The sequence below is a fragment of the Carcharodon carcharias genome, chromosome 22 (genome assembly GCF_017639515.1).
Source record: "Carcharodon carcharias isolate sCarCar2 chromosome 22, sCarCar2.pri, whole genome shotgun sequence".
NCBI classification, from domain to species: Eukaryota; Metazoa; Chordata; class Chondrichthyes; order Lamniformes; family Lamnidae; genus Carcharodon; species Carcharodon carcharias.
Window position 1 is genome coordinate 62,232,995 of NC_054488.1, and position 25,397 is coordinate 62,258,391.

At 41.1% G+C, this 25,397-nt stretch overlaps 1 protein-coding gene across 2 annotated transcripts in view; it reads left to right on the forward strand.

The window, feature by feature from the left end:
* Positions 1-25,159, forward strand: part of LOC121293722 (C-Jun-amino-terminal kinase-interacting protein 4-like) — a 240,007-nt gene extending 214,848 nt beyond the window's left edge. Inside the window, exons 19-30 of one of the 2 annotated variants that reach the window (XM_041216938.1) lie at positions 1,011-1,238; positions 1,976-2,183; positions 3,110-3,232; positions 4,865-4,945; positions 7,078-7,145; positions 10,283-10,431; positions 11,738-11,909; positions 14,112-14,225; positions 18,747-18,785; positions 21,022-21,198; positions 22,488-22,619; positions 24,065-25,159. In XM_041216938.1, coding sequence (XP_041072872.1) covers positions 1,011-1,238; positions 1,976-2,183; positions 3,110-3,232; positions 4,865-4,945; positions 7,078-7,145; positions 10,283-10,431; positions 11,738-11,909; positions 14,112-14,225; positions 18,747-18,785; positions 21,022-21,198; positions 22,488-22,619; positions 24,065-24,180 — 1,607 coding nt within the window. In that variant the 3' untranslated portion in view covers positions 24,181-25,159. The remainder of the gene's footprint in view (positions 1-1,010; positions 1,239-1,975; positions 2,184-3,109; positions 3,233-4,864; positions 4,946-7,077; positions 7,146-10,282; positions 10,432-11,737; positions 11,910-14,111; positions 14,226-18,746; positions 18,786-21,021; positions 21,199-22,487; positions 22,620-24,064) is intronic. The other variant, XM_041216939.1, reaches the window with a different exon arrangement.
* The last annotated feature ends 238 nt before the right edge of the window (positions 25,160-25,397 follow it).

Consider the following 25,397-nt stretch of genomic DNA (forward strand, 5'->3'; position numbering starts at 1 on the left):
TAAATTTGTAATGGTTAGGACCAAACTGTATTACTCCTATCCACTCTTGGTGTAGAGTTAGTCACAGTGTCACATGAGTAACTTGTTCCTTGGCAGCCAATTTGACACAAAAGAGTTCCACAAACATCAGTGAGATAAATGACTAGATAATCTGTTTAATCGAAGTTTGTTAAAAGATAAATATTGACCCAGGACACCGGGGAGAACTCCCCGCTGTTCTCCGTGGTAGATACTGGAATGGGAACTGAAATGCCTGCTTCTGGGTCTTATTGTTTACAGGCAGCTATTGGGAAGGGGGAAGGTTGCATATGGTACTTGGATTTATTTTAGTTTTCTTCCCTTTTTGAGAGGGCGAGTGGACTTGCTCCCGGACCTCTGCTGTTGGTTATCTGAAACCGTCTGCTGTTGGGAAGTGGCTCTTTGCAAGGTGGTACTGCTTGCCCAGAGGCAGAGGTTGGTAAGGGTGGGGAGAATGCAAGTAGGCAAGGGTGGGGTGACGTTGTATGCCTGGGGAAGGAGGATGCAGCACTGTATGCCCTAGGGTGACTTTCTCTCTTGAAATCATTTTTTCCTTTCCTCTGTGTCTGGATGGAAAACTACTTGCCAATGCTTGTATATCTTGTTGCCAACATTCCTCGAACCAGAATCTCACCTTGTCAGAACCACAGGCACCACCCAACATTCTTTTTCTGGTTAACAGAGGGTGGATAGGTCCCTAGTTTAACACCTCATCCAAAAGATGGCACCTCTGACAGTGCAGTTCTCCCTCAGTCCTGTACTGGGAGTGTTGACCTGGACGATGTGCTCAAGCCTCTAGGTGGGACTTGAACCCAGGACCATTTGAGGCTAAGATGAGGATGCTACAGACTGAACCACGTCCTGACAGAAATTGTAGAAGTTCTGTGGAAACACATGTAGCTGCGTGAGATGTAAGCTTTTAAGCATGATATTGAACGGCATGATCAGTTTGAAGATTACTTGTAATAAATCGCCCCATCAATACCTTATAGGTGCTCGAGAGACAGACTATCCTGCTGGGGAAGAGATTCCAATGGATGCTGAGGGAAGCCAGGCAGAATGTGCCTCTTTAGCAGGGAGTGTCGCCAGTAACAGTTCAGCCGGAAGTGACAATCTGTTGGGGGGGATTACGGTTGTTGGTTGCACCACAGAAGGTGGTGCTGTCCCTCCAAGCACACGCACTCCTGTCAGTTCCTCACCCATCCTTGAAGGAGAGCCAGGTATGCAGTTAAATAGATTTATGTGATGACCAAAATTTTCCATCCTGTAATGATATCATTTTACGTTTTGAGGATTAACGGTGGTTTACATTTCAGTGGTTTACATTTATACCATTGTACTGACCTGAGGCGAGAATGTTCTCAATTGAGCCACGGCTGACAGATACTGTAGAAATTCTGTGGGAAAACGTTGCTGTGTGAGCTGTATGTGTTTTAACCAATGATAAAAATCAGCATGATCACACTGGTGGTGCTTCAGTCCCTTGGAAGTTGGTGAGGATGTGAAGGATGGAAAATACATGATTATTAAGATCAGATCTATTATAAACCCTGGGAATATAAAGTAAACACGGTCTTTAGCTGGAGCTTTTCCTTGCCACAGGCCACCATCATTGTAATGCTAATAATCAGGCTGCTGCTGTGAAACTACAAATCTGCACACTGTTTGAATCTTAAATTCCTTTTAAATTGGAGCCTAGTGTGAGTATTCATGCAGTGTTTCTAATCTGGAGAGTTAACTGTAAGTAAGTACTGAAATGTGAAACATAAAACAATGCGCCTGTCTCTGAAAGCAGTTTAAATGGTTTGATTGGATGTTTTTAAATCTTTGTGCATTCAGAGCAGTGACCTACTGCCAGTATGTTGGGCAGACGGTTCAGAAACAAGAGACAACTGAGTCCATCTGCTCTCTGGCCTGTTAAAAGGATCGCTGCCATAATAGCTGTACCTTGTTGCAGGGGAAATTGGTGCTGTAAGTGTCAGCCCTGATGGAAGTTTGCTTGCAGCAGAAGAGGCCACAGAAGCAACAGAATCCAATCTAAACCTTCCACTATCAGATGATGATTCAACTGATGTCAGTCAATCTGGAGCATACACAGAACATGTTTTTACAGACCCTCTGGGAGTGCAGAGCTCTTCAGACAGTACACAGACATTTAACAGACGGTATGTAGAGTCAGTACATGGAATTCTAATTGAGACTGTAACACATATTAAATTTTTTTGACCTTTATTGCCAAATGCACAGAACATAACGTTGTCCTCTATTAAATACATTTCCCTTTCCTAACCTAACTTCAAACATATTGACAAGTAATGTGTTACTTGTGGGAAATCTATGGGTGATGTGCTTTGAGTTCCAGTGGCCTCCATTGCATATGTAACTGCTTTGGAAAATTCTCTTTCAGTAGCTGCGCAACAGTAGCTTATTGGCCTGGAGGACTTGTCCGTCAATTTTTGATGGTCGAGACCCAGGCTGTTTGTGCACCAATGGAGTGGAGAGTGCACTTTGCACTAGAAATATACCACTGATCTTTCTTTTCTCTTGAAGCCTCACTCCTCCCTTTCCAAAAGTTTCACTCTTGTTATAGCTTGAAAACAAATAATGGTTTTTGCACAACAAATGCACTCAATCGAACCGTCGTAACCTCATGTGTCAGGGTTTAGGGGTTTCCGTGATCTGTTCATACCGGGGTTTATGCTCCACATGAGTCTCCTTCCATCGTAGTTCATCAGGTTATCCAATTGGAGAGCATATTTGGTCAGGGATTTATTTCAGTTGAATTTATCATCCACATCTTGGTTATTTTTCATTGCATACTGTATTGTTTTAGACTGATGCCTGTTGGTGCGGTGTATTGGAGCTCCAGTGATGGGATGCAGCTCTGATCTGTATTTCCTCACGCAAGAGACTCTTGGACTTGGTTTAGGCAGTGGAACTGAGGGCCAATCTTGCTTTCACTAAGAACAAGCAGCAACTAAAGAAGTGTCAGTTTTACTCTGCTATATTGTATATTCCTATCAGGGGGTGAGTGTTACAAGAGAATCCTCAATTCTGAGCCTAGTTGCCAGCTTTTGCTTCTATTCTGCAGGGAATCTGACCTGTATAAAGATGGTGTATCTGCACTTCCACTGGATCAAGACCTGATGCGTGAGGAAGCAGAGAAAATGAGTAGTGTTTTGCCAACTATGTGGCTTGGGGCACAGAGCGGTTGGTGAGTTATGGTCATAAGATGACTGTTAGTGCATATGTAGCATTATATTTTCACTTTACGGCAAGGGAGACCGCGGGATCGATCATTTTCTATCATGACCTCAGTTTGAATCCAGTCCAGACTGATGGGAGGAAAACCAGTTGTAAAGGTCCCATGTGAAAATAGGTTCAGCCTAACAAAGCAGTTCTGTGGGTGAGAGCCTAGAGCACAAAACCATGTTTTATTGTGCACAAATTGGCAATTTCTCTCTAGCCAGTTGCCGAAAATACTTGTGCATTCGTAGGTATTTACCTGAGGTTGATAAAGTGATGTGGTTGGCACAGAGAAGAGGAAGCTTGACTCCGGAGCTTCCTGTCCTGCTCCTGAACCTAAGTTTTTTTCTGGCAATTCTAGATCTTAAAATTGGAATGGTCATGACCACTGATGCAGGTGTACCTTGCCTTTATTCTGTCATTCATCCAAAAATTATGTATAAAATTGGAAAGAGAAAAGCTCTCACCAGCATTTCAGACTTGGGTGCAGTAAAGAGAGAGTGTGGAATATGAGTGTTATTCATTCTTCTGCGGTGATGGGCTGAAAATGCAGCAGGAGTGTTGATGAAAGCATTTCATATTAGGTCTGGATCTGAATATGCTGGATCTAACCCTTCCAACAGGTATTTCCATTTGTGAGGTTCGAAACTCTACTCCCCACTACCATGGAAGGGGCAAGGTTGGGCACCCCAGGCTGAGTGTCCTCATGTCCCTGGCCTGTCATGCCTCAGACAGACCACTGGCAGTCAGTGGATGAAAGTGGGTTTCACTTAGGGGAAGTTTAGTGCTGTGTAACAACAGGACTCTTAAAGAAGGAGCATAGGTTGTTGCTTTCTGGGCAAGGGGATGGAAAAACCCCATCACAGTTTGTGATTTCTTGGTACCCAAAATGTGCTCCCATTGATGTTGCCACTCACCCCAGCTTTTTACATTAAAGGAACAACCCCCACTGACCCTCCCTGCAAATCTTTTCCAAATGAACATTGCAGGTACCTGTGTTTCCTGTGCATAGAGAGTACTTTGCATTGCATCTAGATTGTGGTGTGCTTGAGAAGTTACCTGTTCCTCAGTGGTGGTTTTTGCTTTGAGCACAAAAAATAAGCTTAAGCAAGAAATACACAGATCAGATCCATTGTGGTTTGATGAATTAATATTAAACAGGGGTATTTGTTTTTTTAAGTTTTCTAGAAATGGTAAAGTAGCAGAATTGCAATCATACAGTTAATGTTGGCAGTGGCAACCCCTCTAAGACCCTGGCCTCCCCTTTTGATGCCATTGGTATAGGAAATCAGCTGCTGCATCATTGCTGTCATCTTCTAAAACACTGGTACTGTGCTTCTTAAATTGTGTTTGTTATTTTGACACTATTATTTCTAGAATCTGTTCTGCATTAGCCTTTTTACTGTGTCTGAGAGATGTTTAGAATCAGCTACAGGTAGATGCGAAAGCAATATAACTATTCAAAATACAGTTAATGTACCAGAGGGCGGGGTTTGGTAGACTGAATTGTTTTTTTCTCATCTCTAACTTGTCTTATGCTTTTATTTTTTTTAAGTGTGAATTGTGAAGAGACAGTGAGATTTTTATTGTTTTCTTGCAGTTTGTATGTCCATTCCTCAGTTGCTCAGTGGAAGAAATGTCTGCACTCCATTAAACTGAAGGACTCTATTCTTAGTATCGTGTAAGTTGTAAACATTTTTGACATATTAATTTAACTGTATTAACTAGTTATCGGACATGCTGGTTAATACTTTAACAAAAGCAACTATCTCTCAATCACTTACTGTTCACTTATATCTGCATTTTCAAAATCCCAGCTATCTAGTCTTTGGCCTTTGGGCCTCTGTTCACATTTCTGCAGCTACTGATTTAATCAACTACACCTTCAGCTCCATTTTTAATGTCCTAGTCCCCAATAAAACCATTATTCTCTCTCACCTTGGCCATTTTCCCTGGTGTTGCCCCCACGCCTATACTCCCTTAAATCCAAGTAAGGGAGACTTGAAAGGATATGTGGAAAGCTGGTTTAGCCATTCACCACCAGACCTGACTGGACCACTAAAAACATTATCAGGTCCTTCTCGCATCTGCTAAATCTGCTCAATATTCCAGGATCATCCTGGAATGCAAAGATAGCCCTAGGCTTCTTATCTCTACTACAAGCCATTTTTTTAAACCACTCTCCCCTGTCCCCTCCACCCTTACCTCCAACAACAAGCGCAAGGAGCATATGGACTTCATCACTAAGATTGAGATAATCCAGTCAGCAGCTTCAGCCATGCTCCTGCCTTCCATTAGCCCACCTGGCCAAACTTCCTTTAAAATATCCGTCTACTTTAGTCCTAAACTTGTATCTTTCTTTAGTTTCTCTCCTATCACCCCTCTTCATCTCTCTGAGCTCAACTTGTCCGTGAGACCCGTCTCCTGTTCCCTCGATCTTATTCCTACTAAACTGCTGATCGCCCAACTTCCCCTCCTAGCCCCCATGTTAGCTGATATTGTTAACAGTTCTCTCTCTTATGCTGTTGTCCCCCTCTCCTTCAAATCTGCCATCATTATCCCTTTCCTCAAAAAATCAACATTTGACTTCACCATCCTTGCAAACTACCATCTCATCTCCATCCTCCCTTTCAAAAACAAAATAATACAGATGCCGGAAATCTGAAATAAAAACAAGAAAAACATTGGAAATGCTCAGCAGGCCGGGCAGCATCTGTAGAGAGAAACAGAGGTAACGTTTCAGGTCAATAACCTTTCATCATTTGGAGATGAAAAGGAGTCTGGAATAAAAACAATGTCCTTGAACATGTCATCACCACCCTAATCTGTCCCCACCTTGCCTGGAACTCCATATTTGAATCCTCCCCCAATAAGGTTTCTGCCCTGCAACAGTATCAAAATGGCTCCTATCAATGTCAGAAATGACATCCTGTGTGACTGTGACTATCCCCTCTTGTCTTTCTTGATCTGTCTGCAGCCTTTGACACATTTGATCCCACCGCCCTAGTCCAACCCCTCTCCAGTATTGTCCAGCTGGGTGGGACTGCTCTCACCTCGTTCCATTTTTTATTATCTAATTGTAGCCAGAAAATCACTTGCAAATGGCTTCTCTTCCAGCTCCCTCAATGTTACCTCTGGTATCCCCTAAGGATCTATCCTTGGCCCCATCCTATTTCTTATCTTCACGCTGCCCCTCTGCGACATCATCTAAAGGCACATTGTTAGTTTTCATATATACGCTGATGACACCAGCCCTGTTTAATTTGTTTATCAAATAGCTTCTACAAGTAACCACACCAAGTTGACGCCATTTTTTTAATGGGTTCTGTTTCTGAAAATAATGGAGAAGTAAATACACAAAAGGAAACCAGTGATCATGATTTGATGCTACCCAGCTCCCATTGAATTTCCCACTGGGCGTTGGGTCAGCATCCTTCCACTTACATACACAATGCCCCATGCCATCAATAGACAACATCCTGGACTAAGTGAGGCTATATCATACAGGATATTAGCTGTATTGAATTGTATGCAGGTAATGGGCATTAACTAAGGATTCACTTGTGTCCTTATAAAAAGAAACAGAAATAAACTGTGGTGGTTGGGAGAGGAGGTGCATGTTTGCAATGTGTAACTCTGTAAACAAATGCTTATAAAAGCATATAAAAATTAGGTCTAGTTCTATTGTTCACAACCTGGCTTTCTGGGATATAACACAGGAAAATCATTGCTGCAAGGAGAATCTTTGACTGTGTTCGTCAAATATTATTAATAAGCCTTTCTGTTACTTACATCTAGTTTCTCTTTTGCCAGACATTTAAAAGGAAGAGTATTAGTAGCATTAGCTGATGGGACCTTGGCAATCTTTCATCGAGGAGTAGGTAAGCCACTATATTGTTAACTGCATTGTTCTGTTCTCAGTGAGAAAATATTAGTACTAAACCATACACTGAGGTCAAAGATTCACTGCTGCCTCCCCCCCGCCACCCAAGACCCTGTTAGGTTTGATGAAATTTTAAATGAATTTATAGAGAATGAGTTTAAGATTTCACTATACTGTACCTAATTCATAAAGGTAAAAGTGTTCCTGGGAAGACCCCAAAATTAAACCCAATTCTGTGCTTTTTGCTGATTTCAGGGTGTGTAATTACAGTGTGACAAGTTTACATGGGCAGTTTCCATTATATAAAGGTGGGCATAGGAATATATATAATGGCAATATTTTTTTTTTTTTAAAAAAATCAGAATATATGACTTGAGGTCTGCGTTGTGATTTCATGTTTTGGTGTAGTTACTGCCAGTTATGACCACCAGTTCACCAGAACGCGACTCTGGGTCTTAAGTCCTTGCTTGCAATGCTTCTCCTGGCAGGAGGACATAATTGCAGTGTGACACATTTGTACAGGGAAATTTCCATTTTCAGCAGAGGCACAGGAATTCTTAATGGAAAAACTGGACTGTAAATCTGTGTACATGCAAGATTTTTAATGCAGTATACATAAACATATAGACGGAACCTGGAAACATTGAGATATGTGATTGTTTGCTCGATTCTTTGCTTGCCTGTTGAGCTGCACAAAGCTCCAATCTTGGCTAAGAACCGGTGAAATTCTGGAGCAATTCATCAGATGGATTATTTTTCCGCTTGAGGATGAGGCCTCCGTGTGATGTTACCACAGAACTATACTATACAGTTATGCTTTAAGGATATTTTAATGACCCATTTTGAAACCTGGAATTACAGTCAATTCTCCTCCATCCGTATTGAAAATATGCTTACACTTAAAAGCTTTTACATTGATGATGGATCCTGCAATTTTTACTCATCCTTGGGATGTGGGCGTCACTGGCAAGTACAGCATTTATTGCCCATCCCTAATTGCCCTTGATGGTGGTGAGCAGCCCTTTTGAATGTAACTAAGTGGCTTGCTGGGCCATTTCAGAGGGCAGTTAAGAGTTGCATTAGTAAGGCAATTCTATGGGTCTGGAGTCACATGGACCAATCGAGATAAGGACAGCAAATTGCCTTCCCTGAGGAATATTAGTGAACCAGGTAAGTTTTTACGACAATCCAGTTTCTTCATGGTCGCCATTACTGAGACTAACTTATTCTAGATTTATTTAATTGAACTTAAACTCCTAAGCTGCTGTTGCAGAATTTGAACTCATGTCTCTTGGATCATTTGTGCAGATTTCTGGATTACTATAAAGATTTCTAAAGGTTAATGTGTATTCCATCCTATTTTAAACATCTCCATGAGATATGTTCTCGTATGTTAGAACTATTTAATGTTAAACCTGATCTGAGACGATGTATAGCCACAGCCACAGTTCTGTAATGATAGCAGCATTTATCCCTGGTATCACATTAGCCTTCTATCATTCCAATCCCCAGTTTACATTTTCTTCCACACCTGTTCCCCATTGGACATTAGCAGAAGCAGCTCTTGAATCTCAGAAGAAAGGTCTTTGATGCTGGAACCCTGAACAGTCTGATATTAGTTTCTGACTGTAACGAATAGTGGGATTAATGATGAGAGAGTCAAGTACCACAAGTTGTATTTTAGATTTAAAAGCGTTATCAAAAGATTGATAAAAGCAAAGAATTGTGGATGCTGGAAATCCAAAACAAAAATACCTGGAAAAACTCAGCAGATCTGGCAGCATCGGTGGCGAAGAGCACAGTTGACGTTTCGAGTGCTCATGACCCTTCAACAGAATTATGTAAAAATAGGAAAGGGGTGAAATATAAGCCGGTTTAAGGGGTGGCGGGGGGAGTGTTGGGACAAGAAGAGCTAGGTAAAGGGCAGTAGCATCGTGGCCCAGTAATTACCAGTGATCCAGAGGCCTGGATTATTGTTCCAGAGACACGAGTTCAAGTTCCTCTATGGCAACTGCCCAATTTAAATTCTATTAATTCATAAACCTGGAATAAAATGCTAGTCTCATTTAATAATAATTACTGGATTATTGCAAAAAAAAATGATCTGATTTACTAATGCCCTTCATAGAATCACAGTATCTTTACAATGCAGAAGGAAACCATTCGGCCTATCGAGTCTGTACTGACTCCCTGAAAGAGCATTCTACCTAGCCCCACTCCCCTGCCTTATCCCTGCAACCCTGCACATTCTTTCTTTTCAGGTAACAATCCAATTCCCTTTTGAATACCTCAATCGAACCCATCTCCTCCACTCTCTAAGTTCGTTCTGGACTCCAACCACCATCTGGGTGAAAAGATTTTTCCTTACTTTTACTCTTTTTACCAACTATTTTGATTTTGTGCCCTCTAGTTCTTGATGCTCCCTTGAGTGGGAACAGTTTCTCACTATTTACCCTGTTCGTACCCCTCAGGATCTTGAATACTTCTATCAAATCTCCTCTCAGCCTTCTTTTCTCCAAGGAAAACAGTCCCAACCTCTCCAATCTATCCTCATGGCTACAGTCCTTTATCCCTGGAATCATTCTTGTGAATCTCCTCTGTACTTTTTCCAATGACTTCACATTCTTCCTCAAGTTTTCTCCCTTTACTTTATACTGTCTCTGCATATTCTTCCTGCCAAAATGAATCACCTCACACTTCTCTGCATTAAACTTCATCTGCCCAGTCCACCAACATGTCTATGTTCTTTTGAAGTTCAAGACTACCCTTATCACAGTTGACAACGTTTCCAATCTTTGTATCATCCCCCTTCGGAGGAGGAAAGCTGCTGTCCTTACCTGGTGGTGATTCTAGCCAAATGTGACTTTTAGTTGCCCTCTGCACTCAGTTGTATCAGATTGGTATAGAGGAAAGCACTTGGTGAACCTACACCACATGGACTCCAGTAGTCAAGAAGGTAGCTCACCACTACCTTCATTAGGGATGGGCAACAAATGCTGGCCTTGCCAGTAACACTCATATCCCAAGATAATTTAAAAAATAATACGGCAGAGGCTGTATTATGGATGGTCTGTTTGCTTTAACATTGTAAATGGATAGTTGTATTTTTATATAGCCTGTTTGTTTATTCCTTAGATGGCCAGTGGGACCTCACTAACTATCACCTTCTGGACTTTGGGCGGCCCCATCACTCCATTCGCTGTATGACTGTTGTGCATGATAAAGTATGGTGTGGTTACAAGAATAAAATCTATGTAGTACAACCAAAGGCCATGAAAATTGAGGTAACAACCTGCAAAGCTCTGAACTCAAATAACCCTGCTAAAATGGGTTGAATTATCTTGCAATTAAAATACTAAGTGAAATTTGCTACCTTGTAACCTTTCATAGGCTCAAATTACAGGCCCCCTGAAGCAAAAACAAGATTATTAACCTATGGCAAAGTGAAAAAGTTATCCATCAAAAGACTAAACTGCAGCTCCATCTGCAGCCGTTTATTCTGAGTCTGATTCGCTTTTCTGGGTATTTAATGGCCTCTTTCTTCAAGTTTTCTCCTGACAGTCCTACACTGCTATCACTGCTACCACCCCCTCTAACAGAGGCAAGAATAAGCAGTTTGCACTGATGACTTGACATTTGGTCAGGTCCCAATTTAGGACCCGGTTACATACAAGCCAGCAATGTATATATAACACTCAGGCCTGAGCAGAATCTCTAGCATCAGGCCAGATACCAGACGGACTGTCAAAGGCGTGTTTCATGTTAAAGCAACTGCATTTGGCTAGATTTCATACATGCAGTTTCCCATTGTCACCATACTTACCTGTTGTTATAAACATGGCACACAAGGTACAATGGGATTGAGCACATGCTACAGTTTCATTGGAAGTAATTGAATACTCTATTCAATACTTTATACTGGGTATAAATGATTGAGAAGTCTTCACATTTCATTTTTAGACTAACTAGACCAAGAATCTGCTGACTTTGATTCTCTGTTGCCCTATGTAGTAATTGGTAGGGATAGGCAATTGCTCACTCTTTGCCCTGACTGGCTCTGCCTTGATATCTAAACTAGCTGCTGCAGCTAGCGATTCACCTTGTCACAAAATGCTCTACGCTCTCCAGTCAATCTGCTAGGCTAAAGGGTTTGAATCATGTCAGAAGTTGCCCATTCCATGTTTATCTATGCTACCTGTTTCTCTTCCCTTTTCTTCTTCCCTGTCACCCCAAAGCATAAATCACTGAGATGGGTGAAATTTCACCCTCTGGTGGGAGGCCAGATAATGATTGATGAAGAAGACGATTTTTTCAGTCGGGAGCTCAGCAGGCAGGATCTACCCTTTTATCCAGTCTCCAGCCTTCGTCTTTGAAAAGAAGTACCTGAGCAGAACATCAAACAATTGGGAAAATCTTGGAAAGGGAAGAATTAAGGACCAATTTTGGTTATTTTGTTAAAGTGCACATGCAGAAGCATGTAATGATTGTAGCTGCTCCAGTGCTAGTGGTCTCAATCTGAATTCTCACAGTTCTGGAGTTGGTAATTTTGTTGCAATTTAGCAATATTCTTTTCTACTTCTGTTTCCCCAGAAATCCTTTGATGCCCACCCAAGAAAGGAAAGCCAGGTGAGACAGTTGGCTTGGATAGGAGATGGGGTGTGGGTTTCCATCCGTCTAGACTCTACCCTTCGCCTTTACCATGTACATACCTACCAGCACCTACAAGATGTAGACATTGAACCATATGTCAGCAAAATGTTAGGTGGGTGATCACTATGGCTATTCCATGTTTTGTACCTTTTATGTATGATTTGGTGTTATCCTGTTTGACCAATTTGAACTGTAAAAAAAAAAACCTCTAAATTTTAAGTAAAAGCATCTTTTTTCAGTTTTCTACATCTCTCCCCAAAGCAACAGTTGGTATCCCTTGACTACAGGACATTCAACTCACTCCTTTGTTTCCTGTATACATAGATCATTTGGAATAGGTTAAAAGTAGCGGGTTTATCGAACTGGATAGACGTTCAGGAAAATATCACCGTGTTAGCAGAGAGCTGGAAGATGCAGTTCATTTCAGAGAAGGGGTGAGTTCTGCACTTAGTGAGGAAAAACAAAGAATGGATTATAGACTCCATGGAAAGACATGAGTATGGAGGAACAGCAAGATCTGAGGACTCATGTATATAATTTCTCGAAGTGCAAGTGCAGATATTTGAAAAACATAGATTACAGTCAAGCGTGGGAAGTTATCCTAAAATAAACTGGAAAATTGTAAATGCTGAAAATACACACTGGATCATGTGGCATTTGTAAAGAGGGAAGGCAGGTTATAACATAGAGATCACGCTCTTCTTCAGATCTTTATCGATGCTTACTGACCTGCCGTATATTTCCAGAATTTTCTGTTTTTAGTTGAAAGGAGAGATACTGGTTTGGTAGTGCAGAACTTAACTATTGCAGAAAAAGAGACAGTTTTTGTCGAAACCTTTTGTCTTGCACTCGTCAGGACAATTCGCAATAAATAACCAATATCAGGGGAAGCAACATATTTATACTCTGAGAGTGCTGATTAGCTGGCAAGTGGACTCTAATTGGTAGAGGGGTTGCCATGGAGAATGCACCAGCACCAATCAGAGTCCACTTGCCAACCAATCACCAATCAGCACTCTCCTCTCATATGTTGTCTCGCCTGACACTAGTATTTTTTGCAAATTGTCCTGATGACTGCAAGACAAAAAATGTCTTTTTTTCAGCAATATGAAAAGGGAGACTCGAGGTACTGTACTTATTTTCCCTGGTTCAGAGAAATTTAATAGAAAGAAAGAACCTACATTTATAGAGGTTTTTAAAATGAAAGGTTTTGCTAATGAGTAAGAAAATACCATCCCCTTCAATTGGTGATGCACTGCCATCATTATAAAATTGTCATTGAGAATAAGAAGGATTGGGGGACATTTTTTATACAGAAATTGTTGGATTGTGGAATACTTCGCCTCCAAGAGGGGATGAGGCAGAGACCTTTGTGCTGTTGAAAGGAAGTGAGAATAGAATGGTGAAATAGAGAAAGGTCTGAGGTCATGGGGTGAGAGCAGAGTGGTCAATAGGCTAGTTTTGGGTTAGTTTGGAAGAGAGCTCAAATAGAGAACTGAATGTCCCTCTGTGCTGTAAACCCCTTTGGTTTATATCTTTATAATCACACCTGTGTATATGCCCTCAAAAATTAATCTAGCTAGCTGCTTGTATGTTTATTTAGCTAATCCAAGGGTTATTATTTTCAATAACAGGTGATTAAAGCCTGTAGAGCGACTGGTTGAACTTGTGTTATGGAGTGAGATGTAGTTATTTTAGGCTGCAGATCTCAGTAACTTTGGGGCACACGTTCACCTGCCGCCTTTAACTTGATGTTTTACTACATACAATGAAGAGTATACAGACGGGGAAGGTGTTCCCAAGAGTGAGTTCAGACCTGATTAATCTCTAAATTTTAAGTAGAAGCCAAATGTTGAATGAGGATGTGTAATTTTTAAAATGAGTAAACCCTCCTATTAAAGGCGGTGAACTATGGAGGAACATTTAAACTGTGGGGTATTCCTCCTACAGAGAGACCTGCCATTTTGGGGTCTTCAGACCATCAGTGAGCTGGAGATGGGTATCATTTGATCCTAGATGAGTATCCCATCTGATGTGTTCAGAGTGGGACAGAAGAGGATGCTGTCTTCTCGAATAGGGAATGGCCTGTATCTTTTAGACACTGTGCTTTATAATTTGCTGTATTTGGAGAGAGGAGGTAACAGATTCTAGTCTTCTCCAGAGTAGCTATATTTACTTGGACTGACTGGATTGCTCCACAGAAAGCTGGCATGGACTCAATGGACTGAATGGCCCTCTTCTGTGCCATAATGACTCTGACTTGATATGTTTATTAAGTGTTTGAAATTACTTTTATTTGGTGTTTGTTTTTAAGGTACTGGGAAACTTGGTTTCTCTTTTGTGCGAATCACAGCTCTCATGGTATCCTGCAACCGCCTGTGGGTGGGCACAGGCAATGGTGTAATTATCTCCATCCCTCTAACAGAAAGTAAGTAATGGAGTTACTTTGATAAAACAAAGTGATATAATGTATGCATCTTTTCTCTTTGTTTCCTTAATGCTGATTAGGGGCACCTCAGTATGCTCTGTATACTCATTATAATTGAGTTCCTGGGTAAAGGATTTAGTCTTACCTTCTGGGTAGCAGGGAGGGAATCTCCCTATTGTCTTGTGCAGTACTGGCACTCCAAAAGAGTAATATCATTGCGATAAAGCGCTTTGCTTTAATCAGCAGTTTCATCAAGTAGGAATAACTGAGATCTTTTGAAACTTTGCATTTTGACCACCTTTTTCACTTTTACTTGTAAGACTGTCTGGTTGTTTTCTGGTTATATTCTCATGCTGTGCACTGACATCAACCAGCCCTGATTCTGCCATTGCCTCTTCATAGTCTCAAAAAGTGATGCAGGAAGGATTTTGTTTCATCCATACACGGGATGTGGACGTCACAAGCAAGACTTACATTTACTGTCCATCTCTAATTGTTCTTGAGAAGGTGGTGGTGAACCGCTGCAGCCCATGTGGTGTAGGTACAGCCGCAGTGCTGTTAGAGAGCAAATTCAGTATTTCAAACCAACAGCAATGAAGAAACAGTGATATATTGAATGCTATCTGGCCTGGAGGAGAATTTGCAGGTTGTGGTGTTCCCATGCATCTGTTGCCTTGTCTGTCCAGGTGGTAGAGGTTACAGATTGGGATATTGCTGTGGAAAAAGACTTGGCAAGTTGTTGCAGTGCACATTGTAGGTGGTACACGTGCTGCTGCCACTGTGCACTGGTGATGGAGGGTTGGGATATCATTCTGTTTTAGATCTGGGGTGGGAAAGAAAGGGTGAAAATCTAATTTGCAGTGCTTGGGGAAGCTGGAAGCAAGCATGCACTCCAGTTTGGACAGATACATTTAATGTTAGCTCAGAGCAATATAGTACTATTTCAGTGGCTGACTCTGTTATATGTGAGGAATGTATAGATTAAAACGGCACACTCTTGCACTATGATAAAAATTTGAAAGCTCTAATGGAATCTGTCCTATAAATTCCAAATATCAGCATTAAAAAGTAGGTATAGTCTGCACAGGTACAGCTCATGAAAGCAAACACCAGCCTTGATCCCCCAAGTTGTAATTCCTTTCATGGTGTTGGGAGGATGGGGGGGGAATGCAGAATATGATACGAGGACAATGTGTAGCAAAAGGAATAGTGTGGTTTTGAGTTTTTCAATTTTTCTAGTCTGTGTCATCTCCTGCTGCCTGTAAAGAGTGAAAGGTCTTTCAGGGCTTTGTGTGTCTCGTTCCGAGGAAAGGTCAATGTAATTTAAGATGAGGAAGGATAGAGTGTAACGCCCTACTTCCTCACACAATGGCAGCTTCTTCAGAACAGGCACCGGTGGCAGGGAAGCAAAGTAAAGGGCAACCATGAATAGCAAGGGTCCGTCCAAGAGGTGTTAATATCTGATGTACTCACATGTTTTCCCACTCCGCTGCAGTGGAAAGGACACTGTCTTTTTTAAGCAATTAAACACATTCCCTCTGCATCTCCAACATATCCAACAATAATTTGCTTCTTCAGTTTAAAACTAGCCTGTGATGTTGGATGCTAAAACATATCTGCCCAAATTCCTTTTTTTGCTAGGGGGGGGACACCAGACCCTGTGGATACTGTCTGAATCCTCCAAATATTAACACTAATCCTGCCTTCTGTCAGGCCTTTGATAGCGATTGTGTAGAATTCTATATTACTGCCTTCCTTCCGAGAGCAGGAGGTTGTGGATGAAGTCAGAATGTCCTGCGGGGGTGGGGTTGCTTTGTGTACACCAGTCACAAAGCATCTCCTATCTGCAAACCTATTTGTGTATGGAGCCTGCCTACATTTGAAGGATGAAGAACCTACAAGGTAGGTAATGTGTGTTTTTACCCTGGATTCTAATTTGGAGTGTTTAAGATTTTACCCAAATTGGTTTGTTTGCCATTGAAGAGCAAACACTATCAATTATCTCTCGTGATGTATACAGCTTTTGTCTTGGCCAATGTTTCTGCTCCTGGGTAGCTGGCTCACCAGTCACCAAATGAGAGAACTCCACCTAAATTCTTTCTCTTTCCCCCCCCCCATTACCCCTTTTCCACTAGCAGAAAAGCAGCGGTGCCCTTTTCCCTGTGACTCTCCACCAAGTTTGCTCGGATTATCAGGTTAAGTGGATTGAGGAATTTTGACAGAGTTCTACTATTTGTGCCACTTAACCATTTTATTTTTAATTACAAGATATTAATCTTCACATGAAAATAACGTAAAAAATGATACATGAGCAAAGTATCGCAGATGCTGTAAATTTGAAATAAAAACAGAAAATGCTAGAAATTCTCAGTATGTACGACAGTAACTGGAGAGAGAAACAGATAGGGAGAAACTGTTCCCATTTGTGGAAGGATGGCGAGCCGTAGGACACCAATTTAACGTGATTGGCAAAAGAGCCAATGGTGAGATAAAAAATATTTTATGCAGAGAATGGTTAGAATCTGGGATGCAGAATGTGTGCTGAAGGCAAATTCAATCGTGTCACAAAAACATGCTTTATGCCAAATAATGATTTTTAATAGTTGACGTTTCGAGTCCTCATGACCCTTCGACAGAACTGGAAACGTCAACTCTTTTCTTCTCCGCCGATGCTGCCAGACCTGCTGAGTTTTTCCAGGTAATTCTGTTTTTGTTTTGGATTTCCAGCATCCGCAGTTTTTTTGTTTTTATGATTTTTAATACATCGGCTGGAAAACTAAACTGAACGTTTAAAAACAAACTTTTTTAAAGCACAGACTAAAACTGGGACATGACCTCCCAACCTAAATAACTACCCAAGTTGCATCACTATACTCTCCACATTGCAACCCACTAAGATGGAGACACCATGTCTGTAAAGGCCAATCAAGGACAATGGCCTCAGGGAGCCACATATCCTGTCCCCATTAGCAACTTGGGATATTCAACAGGGGTTCCCAGACATGAGCTCATCAAGCTACAATAGGAATACGCTGAACCCAGTCAGTTGAACAGTGGGAAACTGGCAGAGAGAGAGGATTCGCAGGAATGAACTGGATAAGTTACAAGAGGGAATACATTAGTGACAACCATGTTCAAATCATTGGGTCCAGGAGAGCAGTCAAATCAGCCATCCACATCTTTAAAGCAGAAGTATCAGGACCACCGAAGGACAGTCGCAAGATCTCCAAATGCAGCCTGAAGCCAGCAATCACCAAACTACAGACTGTATATCCCTTTTATTTCTCTGGACTCTTAAGTTGAAAAATTAATCCTTCTCCCCCTCTAATCTATAGGTGCACATGTGTGAACTTTGAGTGTGAAAGTTGGAGTGTATTTTATTATTTTACTTAGATCAGTTTAAGCATAATAAAGCTAACCTCTTTCTTTGTTAAACACAAGAAAATCTGTCTGGTTCTGTTATGGTCACAGCACATAAACAGTTACATGCTCATTGACTTGGCAAATATATCCTTTTCAAAAAGAAGCCTATTGCAGTAAAACGAGGAGAGGGAAAAGAGGGGAGCCATTCAACTTCTCTCCTGATCATAACGCATGACTTTCAAAAGAGAATTAGTTAAGCGCTGAAGAGAGAAAATTTGCAGGGCTATATGGGGAGTGGACTAGGTGAGTTGCTCTTGCAGAGAGCTAGCACAGACATGACAGGCTGAATGGACTCCCCCTGTGCTGTAACTGGTTCATAGTTCATTTCTCTTCTACCTACCATTTTGTCCTTTCCCTGCCTTGCTTAAAAACTGTTACATCTCTAAGTACTCTCAATTCAGGTGAAGGGTCATCAACCTGAAATGTTAACTCAGTTTCTTTCTCCACAGATGCTGCCAGACCTGCTGAGTATGTCCAGCATTTTCTGTTTGAATCACAGAGGAGTGATATTTAATTTCAAAAACTTAGGAGGAAGCTATGCCATTTTTTTCTCTCAACCCCTTTCCCTAGCAACATATCCACCAAACTGAATGAGGTTGAAGTTTTACTGACATTGCTACGTTTCCAAATAGGCTGAGCAACCATTCTGAAGCAGTAATGTGGTGCTTGCTAAAGATTGTGTTGCAGCCACAGTCTTTGCATTGGAATAAGACTGGCATAGTTGCCTGTTGGTGAACTTGTATTGCGCTGGCTTAATTGTGTATGTAACTAGTTACATTGAAGTCTTCTACAAAGCCCAATCAGTGGAGACGTATCACAATGTAGCTTTATTGGGGCTGGAATCGATTCTTGTTTTTAAAGAATCTTCCAGCTCCCAATTTATTTACAAGGGCCATGATTCCAGCGACCATGGCCACAGCCTGTTTAACATCTTTGAAAGGTTTTAATGATGATGTAAAAGATTTTGTATTTGCACTGTCTATAAATTTAAAAAGAAAACTACAGGTTTGAGATGTAAGAGTGGTAGGTTCTTATTAATCCTTTTCCTCTACTGTCATACTTGTCCACTCCCCCCTTTGCCACCTCTTCTCACTATAGCTGTAGTCCTCCACCAGGGACGGTTACTGGGTCTGAGGGGTAAGTGCGGATCAAACCATCAGAATCTTTCTCTTTCGGGCTGCTTTAGCCAGTCAAGGCAGTTTATATCCAACTTTTATTTATAATGTTTGCCCTCCTCCTGTTTTTATTTCCCCCTCTCTTGTCTAAATGTTTATCCTGACGCTAGTCACTGCAATGCGGCAGTATGTATGTTTGCTGAATGGTCACAATAGCCTAAGTACTCAATGTTCCATCCCTCAACTCTGAGGGACCTTTTATTTTGTCTTGAGGGCCGTCATTTCCATGTCTCCTCACTGAAGCTGTGCAAACACTGCTGCCTGTGTTTCATTTCTTTATCTGTAATGATTCTCTGTTCCATTTACTAATTTTTAAAAAACACCCATGTGGCCATAGGTATGGAGAATGTGTCTAATGTTCAGCCTTTTAATCGAAGTTTAACCCATCATATTAAAAGTTGTGAAAGTATTGGGCTGGTTTATTTCTCTTGTTAGGAACAAGAACCAAATCAGCTTTTTGTACCGTTGAGCCCTTATAGCCTGTTTTATGCAATTAATGAAATTAAAGTTGGATTCTTGCAGTCCGATTATTGTCAGACTGATGGGGACAACGAACCCAATTTTAACTCTGTACAAGAGAAGGGGCATTGAATGTGTTAAAATTGGGCCCTATATTTAGTTTGCTTTTTTTTTATAAAAGGAAGTTGGAGGCAGAATCTTTAATCACATGAACAAAGTGTTGCCAATTTTCTATCATCTTGCATGAAGGGGATTCCCATCTCTGGGAGCAGTCAAATCGTAACTGTTCTCCCGAGTGCCTGCTCATCTAAAGTGCTAATGTGTCTGTGTTGAAAATCTACCTCAAATGTTTATCTTGCCCAGATATTTTAATATTTGGAAACCAAATTCCGACATATTTTGGTGAGTGATAAAACTGGGATATCATGGTGCGTCAGCTTTCTGACCAGTTCACATCCCATTTTGCTGTTCTGAAGTGAAGAGCGTGTTGTTTAATTTCAATGTATTCATGGGGGGTGCAGAGGGGGACAAGTCCACAGTGTGACAATTTGAAGGGGAGTGGGGGGGCATGCGGCGGGGTGGAGGTGCTATAGGGGTGCCTAGAGCAAAATGTGGGAAAGATGCACTAGTACAACAGGAACTCCCTGAGCTGTGGGTTAACACTTGGAAGTTAGTTTGTTTTTTTACACTAATCTACACACACTTGAGCAAAAAGAGTTTTCCTTTCTCGGCGAAGGTACACCTTGCCTTGAAAATACAGAACAATTTGTACCCAGTGTGATTAGATTAGATTCCTGGCAGAACACTGAGTCTTCTGTTCAATGCTACAAACAGCATTTGTTTAAAATGTGGAATCCAGCAGGTCAGGATGGTAGAGTTAATACTGTGGGATGTTGCTTGTTTCTAAACTGGTTAACCAGTTAATGAATTGAAGCTTCATAGATTAGTTTGCCCAGGGAAAGACTTGGTCTGTTCAAACTGACTAAATCTGACTAAATGCTTGCTTACTGTGAATGAATTTGAGTTCTTCCCACTGTTTATAAACTGTCTCTCTAAACTGTGGGTTAGTACTTACAGCAGGGATAGGAAGTTACACAAGGTCTAATATAACCAATCACTTTACTTTCCCTGAAACAACTTTGAAGTTCATCTGTGTACCTAATTCCAGTACAGTGGTGGATCACTGTGCGTAGATTCACAAGTGAAACCTCATTCTACTTGACTAAAAAAAATACCAATTTAAAACTTAAATTTTAATAAGATATTTACAAAACTGAAGTTAGAGTCCAGTTTGTAAAATAAAACTCTACAAAGCGTTTTTGTGAAGTTTTACCACTACTGCTGATTAAATCCTGTGGATCTGAACACAATCACATTTGCTACAAATGCTCCACTAAATGTAATTTTCTTATGTCACAGCTCTAGTATCATCAGAGTTTTCGTTGACAGGAGAGAAGTGACAGATTGGCATTAAGCACACTCCATTACCCATGTCCTCCTGCCATAGACAAAAACCGAGCATGTTCTGTTGATTTATTTTACCCCAATCTTTCCTGAACTGGCACTCTCTTCCTAAAGTACCTGTTTTTACTTTAACACCTCTTCATTTTGCTTCAGCTTCAGCCAGCGCTGCCATACTAGTGGCTGTTTTTTTGTATATATGTAATGATTTTCTCCAGAAATCTTTTCAGTTTTCCACTGGCCCTGTTGTCATTTTCTACTTTTTTTTCTGTCTCCAGCCAATAAGGCATCAGGGGGATCTGGAAACCGTCCCGGAAATGTCATCCGTGTCTATGGCGATGAAAACAGTGACAAGATCACCCCTGGCACATTTATACCTTACTGCTCTATGGCACATGCTCAGCTATGTTTCCATGGACACCGGGATGCTGTGAAGTTCTTTGTGGCAGTTCCAGGTGAGCAGTTTAGAAGCAGCCTTTATCCACACTGGAAATATGGTCCCTAGATCAGGTTCTTTGTTGAATCTCAGATGTAAATTACACTCAGGGACAAGGTGATTGACAAACCTAATCCCTGTTTATGAATCATGTTTGTTATCTGTAGATTAAGGAAAAAACTTTTATCTAGAACCTGAAATGTGTTACAAACTGCTTTGCATACTAGGGGCACAGTGGCATAGTGTTTATGTTACGTGACCAGTAATCCAAAGGCCTGGACAATAAATGCTGACTTTGCCCACATTTTGTGAATACATTTTAAAAATATATAAAATGAATTGCATTAAGAGCAATCACTGTTTTGGAAACAAATAAATCACTGTGCCCAGCAACATCGCAGACTCGATAGTTAATCTGTTTTTTCTGGAGTTGATTGAGGGAGGAATGTTAGCCAGGATGCACTAGGAGAACTTCCTGCTCTTCGAAGAATACCATAGGATCTTTAACATCCACTTATACTACTGAAACAGCCAGATGGAGCTTTGGTTTATTGTCTTATCTGAAAAATGGCACCTCCGAAAATGTAGAACTCTCAGTACGACACTGAAACTTCAGTCCAAGTTGTGTGCATATGTTCTGGAATGGGGCATAATGAGTATGCTAGCAACTGAGTCAAGCTAACTTTATTGAATCAAGTGGACCTTCTTTTGAATTAATGTATTCCCCTTTAACCACATACAATAATTTGTAACTGTTCCCTTGACCTTTCTTCCCAAGTTCAGAATGTTTTGGTTCCAGATGTATCACAGAGCTGGAGGTCTGAAGGCTACTTTTATCCTAGCTGTTGTGAAGGAGTGAATAGATTCCTGCTGGAACTGTTAGTGAAATGTGGCCACATTGTGTTTTACTTTAGAAGAATGTTTTAATGGAGTCAGTCCATTGTAGTTAATAGTAGACAGGGCTTCCTGTTTGGAGGGTCTGCGCTCTGTCGTCGTTGTCATTTCCTACCCCCCCCCCGCCCAAGTCTGTATAAATTGGATCTCTGCCACAATCTGAGCTAATATTGCAGCATTTGTGCCACGTACCTTGTTGAAGCAGAGTACTTCAGCTCTCAAGGACTGTCTTTCTGGCAAAGCATGTCTCCAATCAGTCAGCCAGGACTGAGCCACAGTGCAGGTTTCCACTGCCTTCCTGCTGATGTTTGTTACATGGGTAGAGGAGACTGCAGGATGGGTTGCATCTCTGGAAAGTAAAGGTGATCTTTGCTGGTGTTAAGATATTTTAAACCTTGTTTGGTTATGCTCTAGGTATATCATTTGGTGATGTTGAACACTCATTTGAAAAATTAGGAGCTTCTGCATCCGATGGATCCAGCCAGCAGTCAGTAAGATCGGTGCTGGTTATGAGCGGTGGCGAGGGTTACATTGACTTCAGGATGGGTGAGGATATTGCACTTTTACTGCTTCATACAAGTGTAAACTTCATTAAGGGAAATGTACTGTGCTTTAGGATTTTTCTCATTCTTGTTCATCCATTCACCTCCTCCAGTACCTTACTGGAATCAAGGAGTTCTATTGAATTCCCCATTCAGTGTACTGAGGAAGGGGGAATGGCCGGGTACATGGATCCAGGCCTCCATCACACCTCATCTGCTGGTGAGTATGTGGAACCCACTCCAGAGGGCTGTCAGACTGGTGGATTTGAGTGAGGAGCTTGCTGCACAAACTGCCATGTTTAAGAACTTCAGTACCATACACGAAGGCAGAATGCAGAGCTATAATCAATCTCAACAGCAGCCTGAGGCCATCTTATTGAAGTTGTACATTGCTCTGGGCAGCCTCTACCTGGTCACCAAGGCACAGGATAAACACCTAAATCTTGTATGGCTTAGAGGAGAGCCATGGTCTAAATTCTACCACTGGGGACTGAATTTGCAAAGTTCTTCAGCCTTGAAAAGACAAAGATGGAAAGAGACCTTGTGTTCCATGCAAGGTGCAGTGTGAGGAATGAGAGAGCACAACAGAGAAATATAAAATAGTGAATAGAACTGGAAATGTTAAATCTGGAGCTAAACTACAACACTCAGATTCAGGACGGATGTCAGGAAAACACCTCTCTCTCTGTCTGTCTCTCTCTCTCTCTCTTTCTCTAATATCTGGAATGGCTTATCAGCCTGAGAGTGGAGACAAAAACTGACATTTTTCAAGAAGCAGTGTGATTGGACATAAAAAAAAATTAGCACGGCAACTATCCCTTGATTCCCTTGGTGTCTAAAAAGGTACTGTGAGTAACTGCAGGTATTTATGAAAAGTGAACTGATGGGGCTGGTCAACTCTCCCTCATCTATGCTGAGCTTTGTAACCCTACCCAGTCTGTCTTGTATCAGAAGTCTGCTGATAGGCAGCACTAAAAATTATTTCCCCCCACCCCCATCCACCCACTCCAGCCAATGTAATAGGGTAACCAGCTCAGGTAATCTAAACTGTGTTATAGTGTTCTTTCAGCAGGTGGGCTATTGGCCTCCTATGGCACTCACCAGTGCGACTCTGAGTGAGTGACTTTTTTATGGGTTCCGAATGAAAACCCTCGATTTTTTTTTAGAAAAAGCAGTGAGACCTATGTTTCTGATCTGGAACACACTATCCAAGGATGGTGAAGACAAACTGAGTAGTAAATTTCTACAGGGAATTGGATAAGTACTTGAAGGGGAAAAATTTGAAGGGCAGTGGGGAAAGAGAAGGGTGGGTGGGGTGGAACTAATCAGATGGGTCTTTCAAATTACTGGTACAGGCAAGATGAGCTCAGTGGCCAGATTCTGTGCAGTATAAAGCTATGATATCTTCTCATTATCTTCATACATCATGAAATGTTTTGTTCCTTTTAGGTGATGAGAGTGAAGAGACAGAGGAGCTCAGGGAGACTCTACAGATTCAGCCTTCACTGGCCAAAGCAGAGAGAAGTCACTTAATTGTGTGGCAGGTCATGTTCCACGATGACTGAACGGCACAACTTCATGACAGAATGATTGAGTTACACGAAAACCTTGCATGTTGTTTCATTTTGATTTATTTTTGTTTTAATTTCTTCACCGCAGAGTGTTTGAGCAGTTCTTCACCATGGTTCCTCAGTTTGCATGGTGGAGTTCAGAGCAGATGGTAAGTATCTCTGAGCTGCTCTTCTGTCCTTGTCCTTTTTACAGGGTCTTCCTAATGTTAAAAGACAGAGCTTGCTGAGCATAGTCACTTCACTTCAAAGAACATAGGCTGCCTTAGTAAAACAACAGGTGTTAGTTCTTAAGGGTTATTATGCTAACACTATTCTAAAGAACTAATTTGTATTTGCAATGATTATAAAGAAAGCTATTTATTTCTGTGTGGGTGTTATCACGGTTACCAAAGGACATTAACCCGGAGTAGCACTCGTGTCAAATGATTGGTAGAGAGAGAGAGAGAAAAAGCCAATCAGTCAGTCTTGTTTTAGAGTCTTGTGGTGTTTAGGGGAATATCATCCAGTTCAGTTCAGTTTTCTTTCTTGCAATTTATTGTAGAAAACTCTGGACACTCTTGACAGGGAAAGTTAACAACCTGTGCTGCACCTCAGAATCATTTTATACAAACTACTAAAATGTCTTCTTTTCTCTAACAGAAGTGCTTTAATTATATTGACAGTTTTGTTGAGAAAGAAGCATTTGTGTCTCTGTAAGCATATTTTAAAAAAAATACAAATTTTATGGTCTGTATTTTTTTTTGTAAGTTGACCTCTTTAGACACTTTATCTTGTATTTTAATTGCTCTGTAATTTGAAAACTGAATGCTCCGGCGTTGAATTGCTCTCTGTTGAAACCCAAGGCTTCATTATGGTGAGCTTGAATAGCTCATATTCCAGTGTAGCCATTTCAGTATTTATTACCTATTATTAATGAACCTTTGTGGTTCAGAATGTAACTTTGTACAAGAAAAATATATATATGTATATCAAAGAAGGCTGCTGTTTCCTTGATTGTTGTTTCTGTGGCTCTGAACTCATTTGTGTAGTGTGGGACGTGCATTTTCACATCATAGAAGCTGGAAATAGATTCATACTGGGCCCCTTGACTTGCAATGACTGAATAAATTGGATTTATTTTTATTCAGTCAGGTTTCCTGCAATTTTTTTTTGCATTTTAGCAATCTAACTTGGTGATTATATAAATTTTACTGTGAAACCAGCGCCCTGGC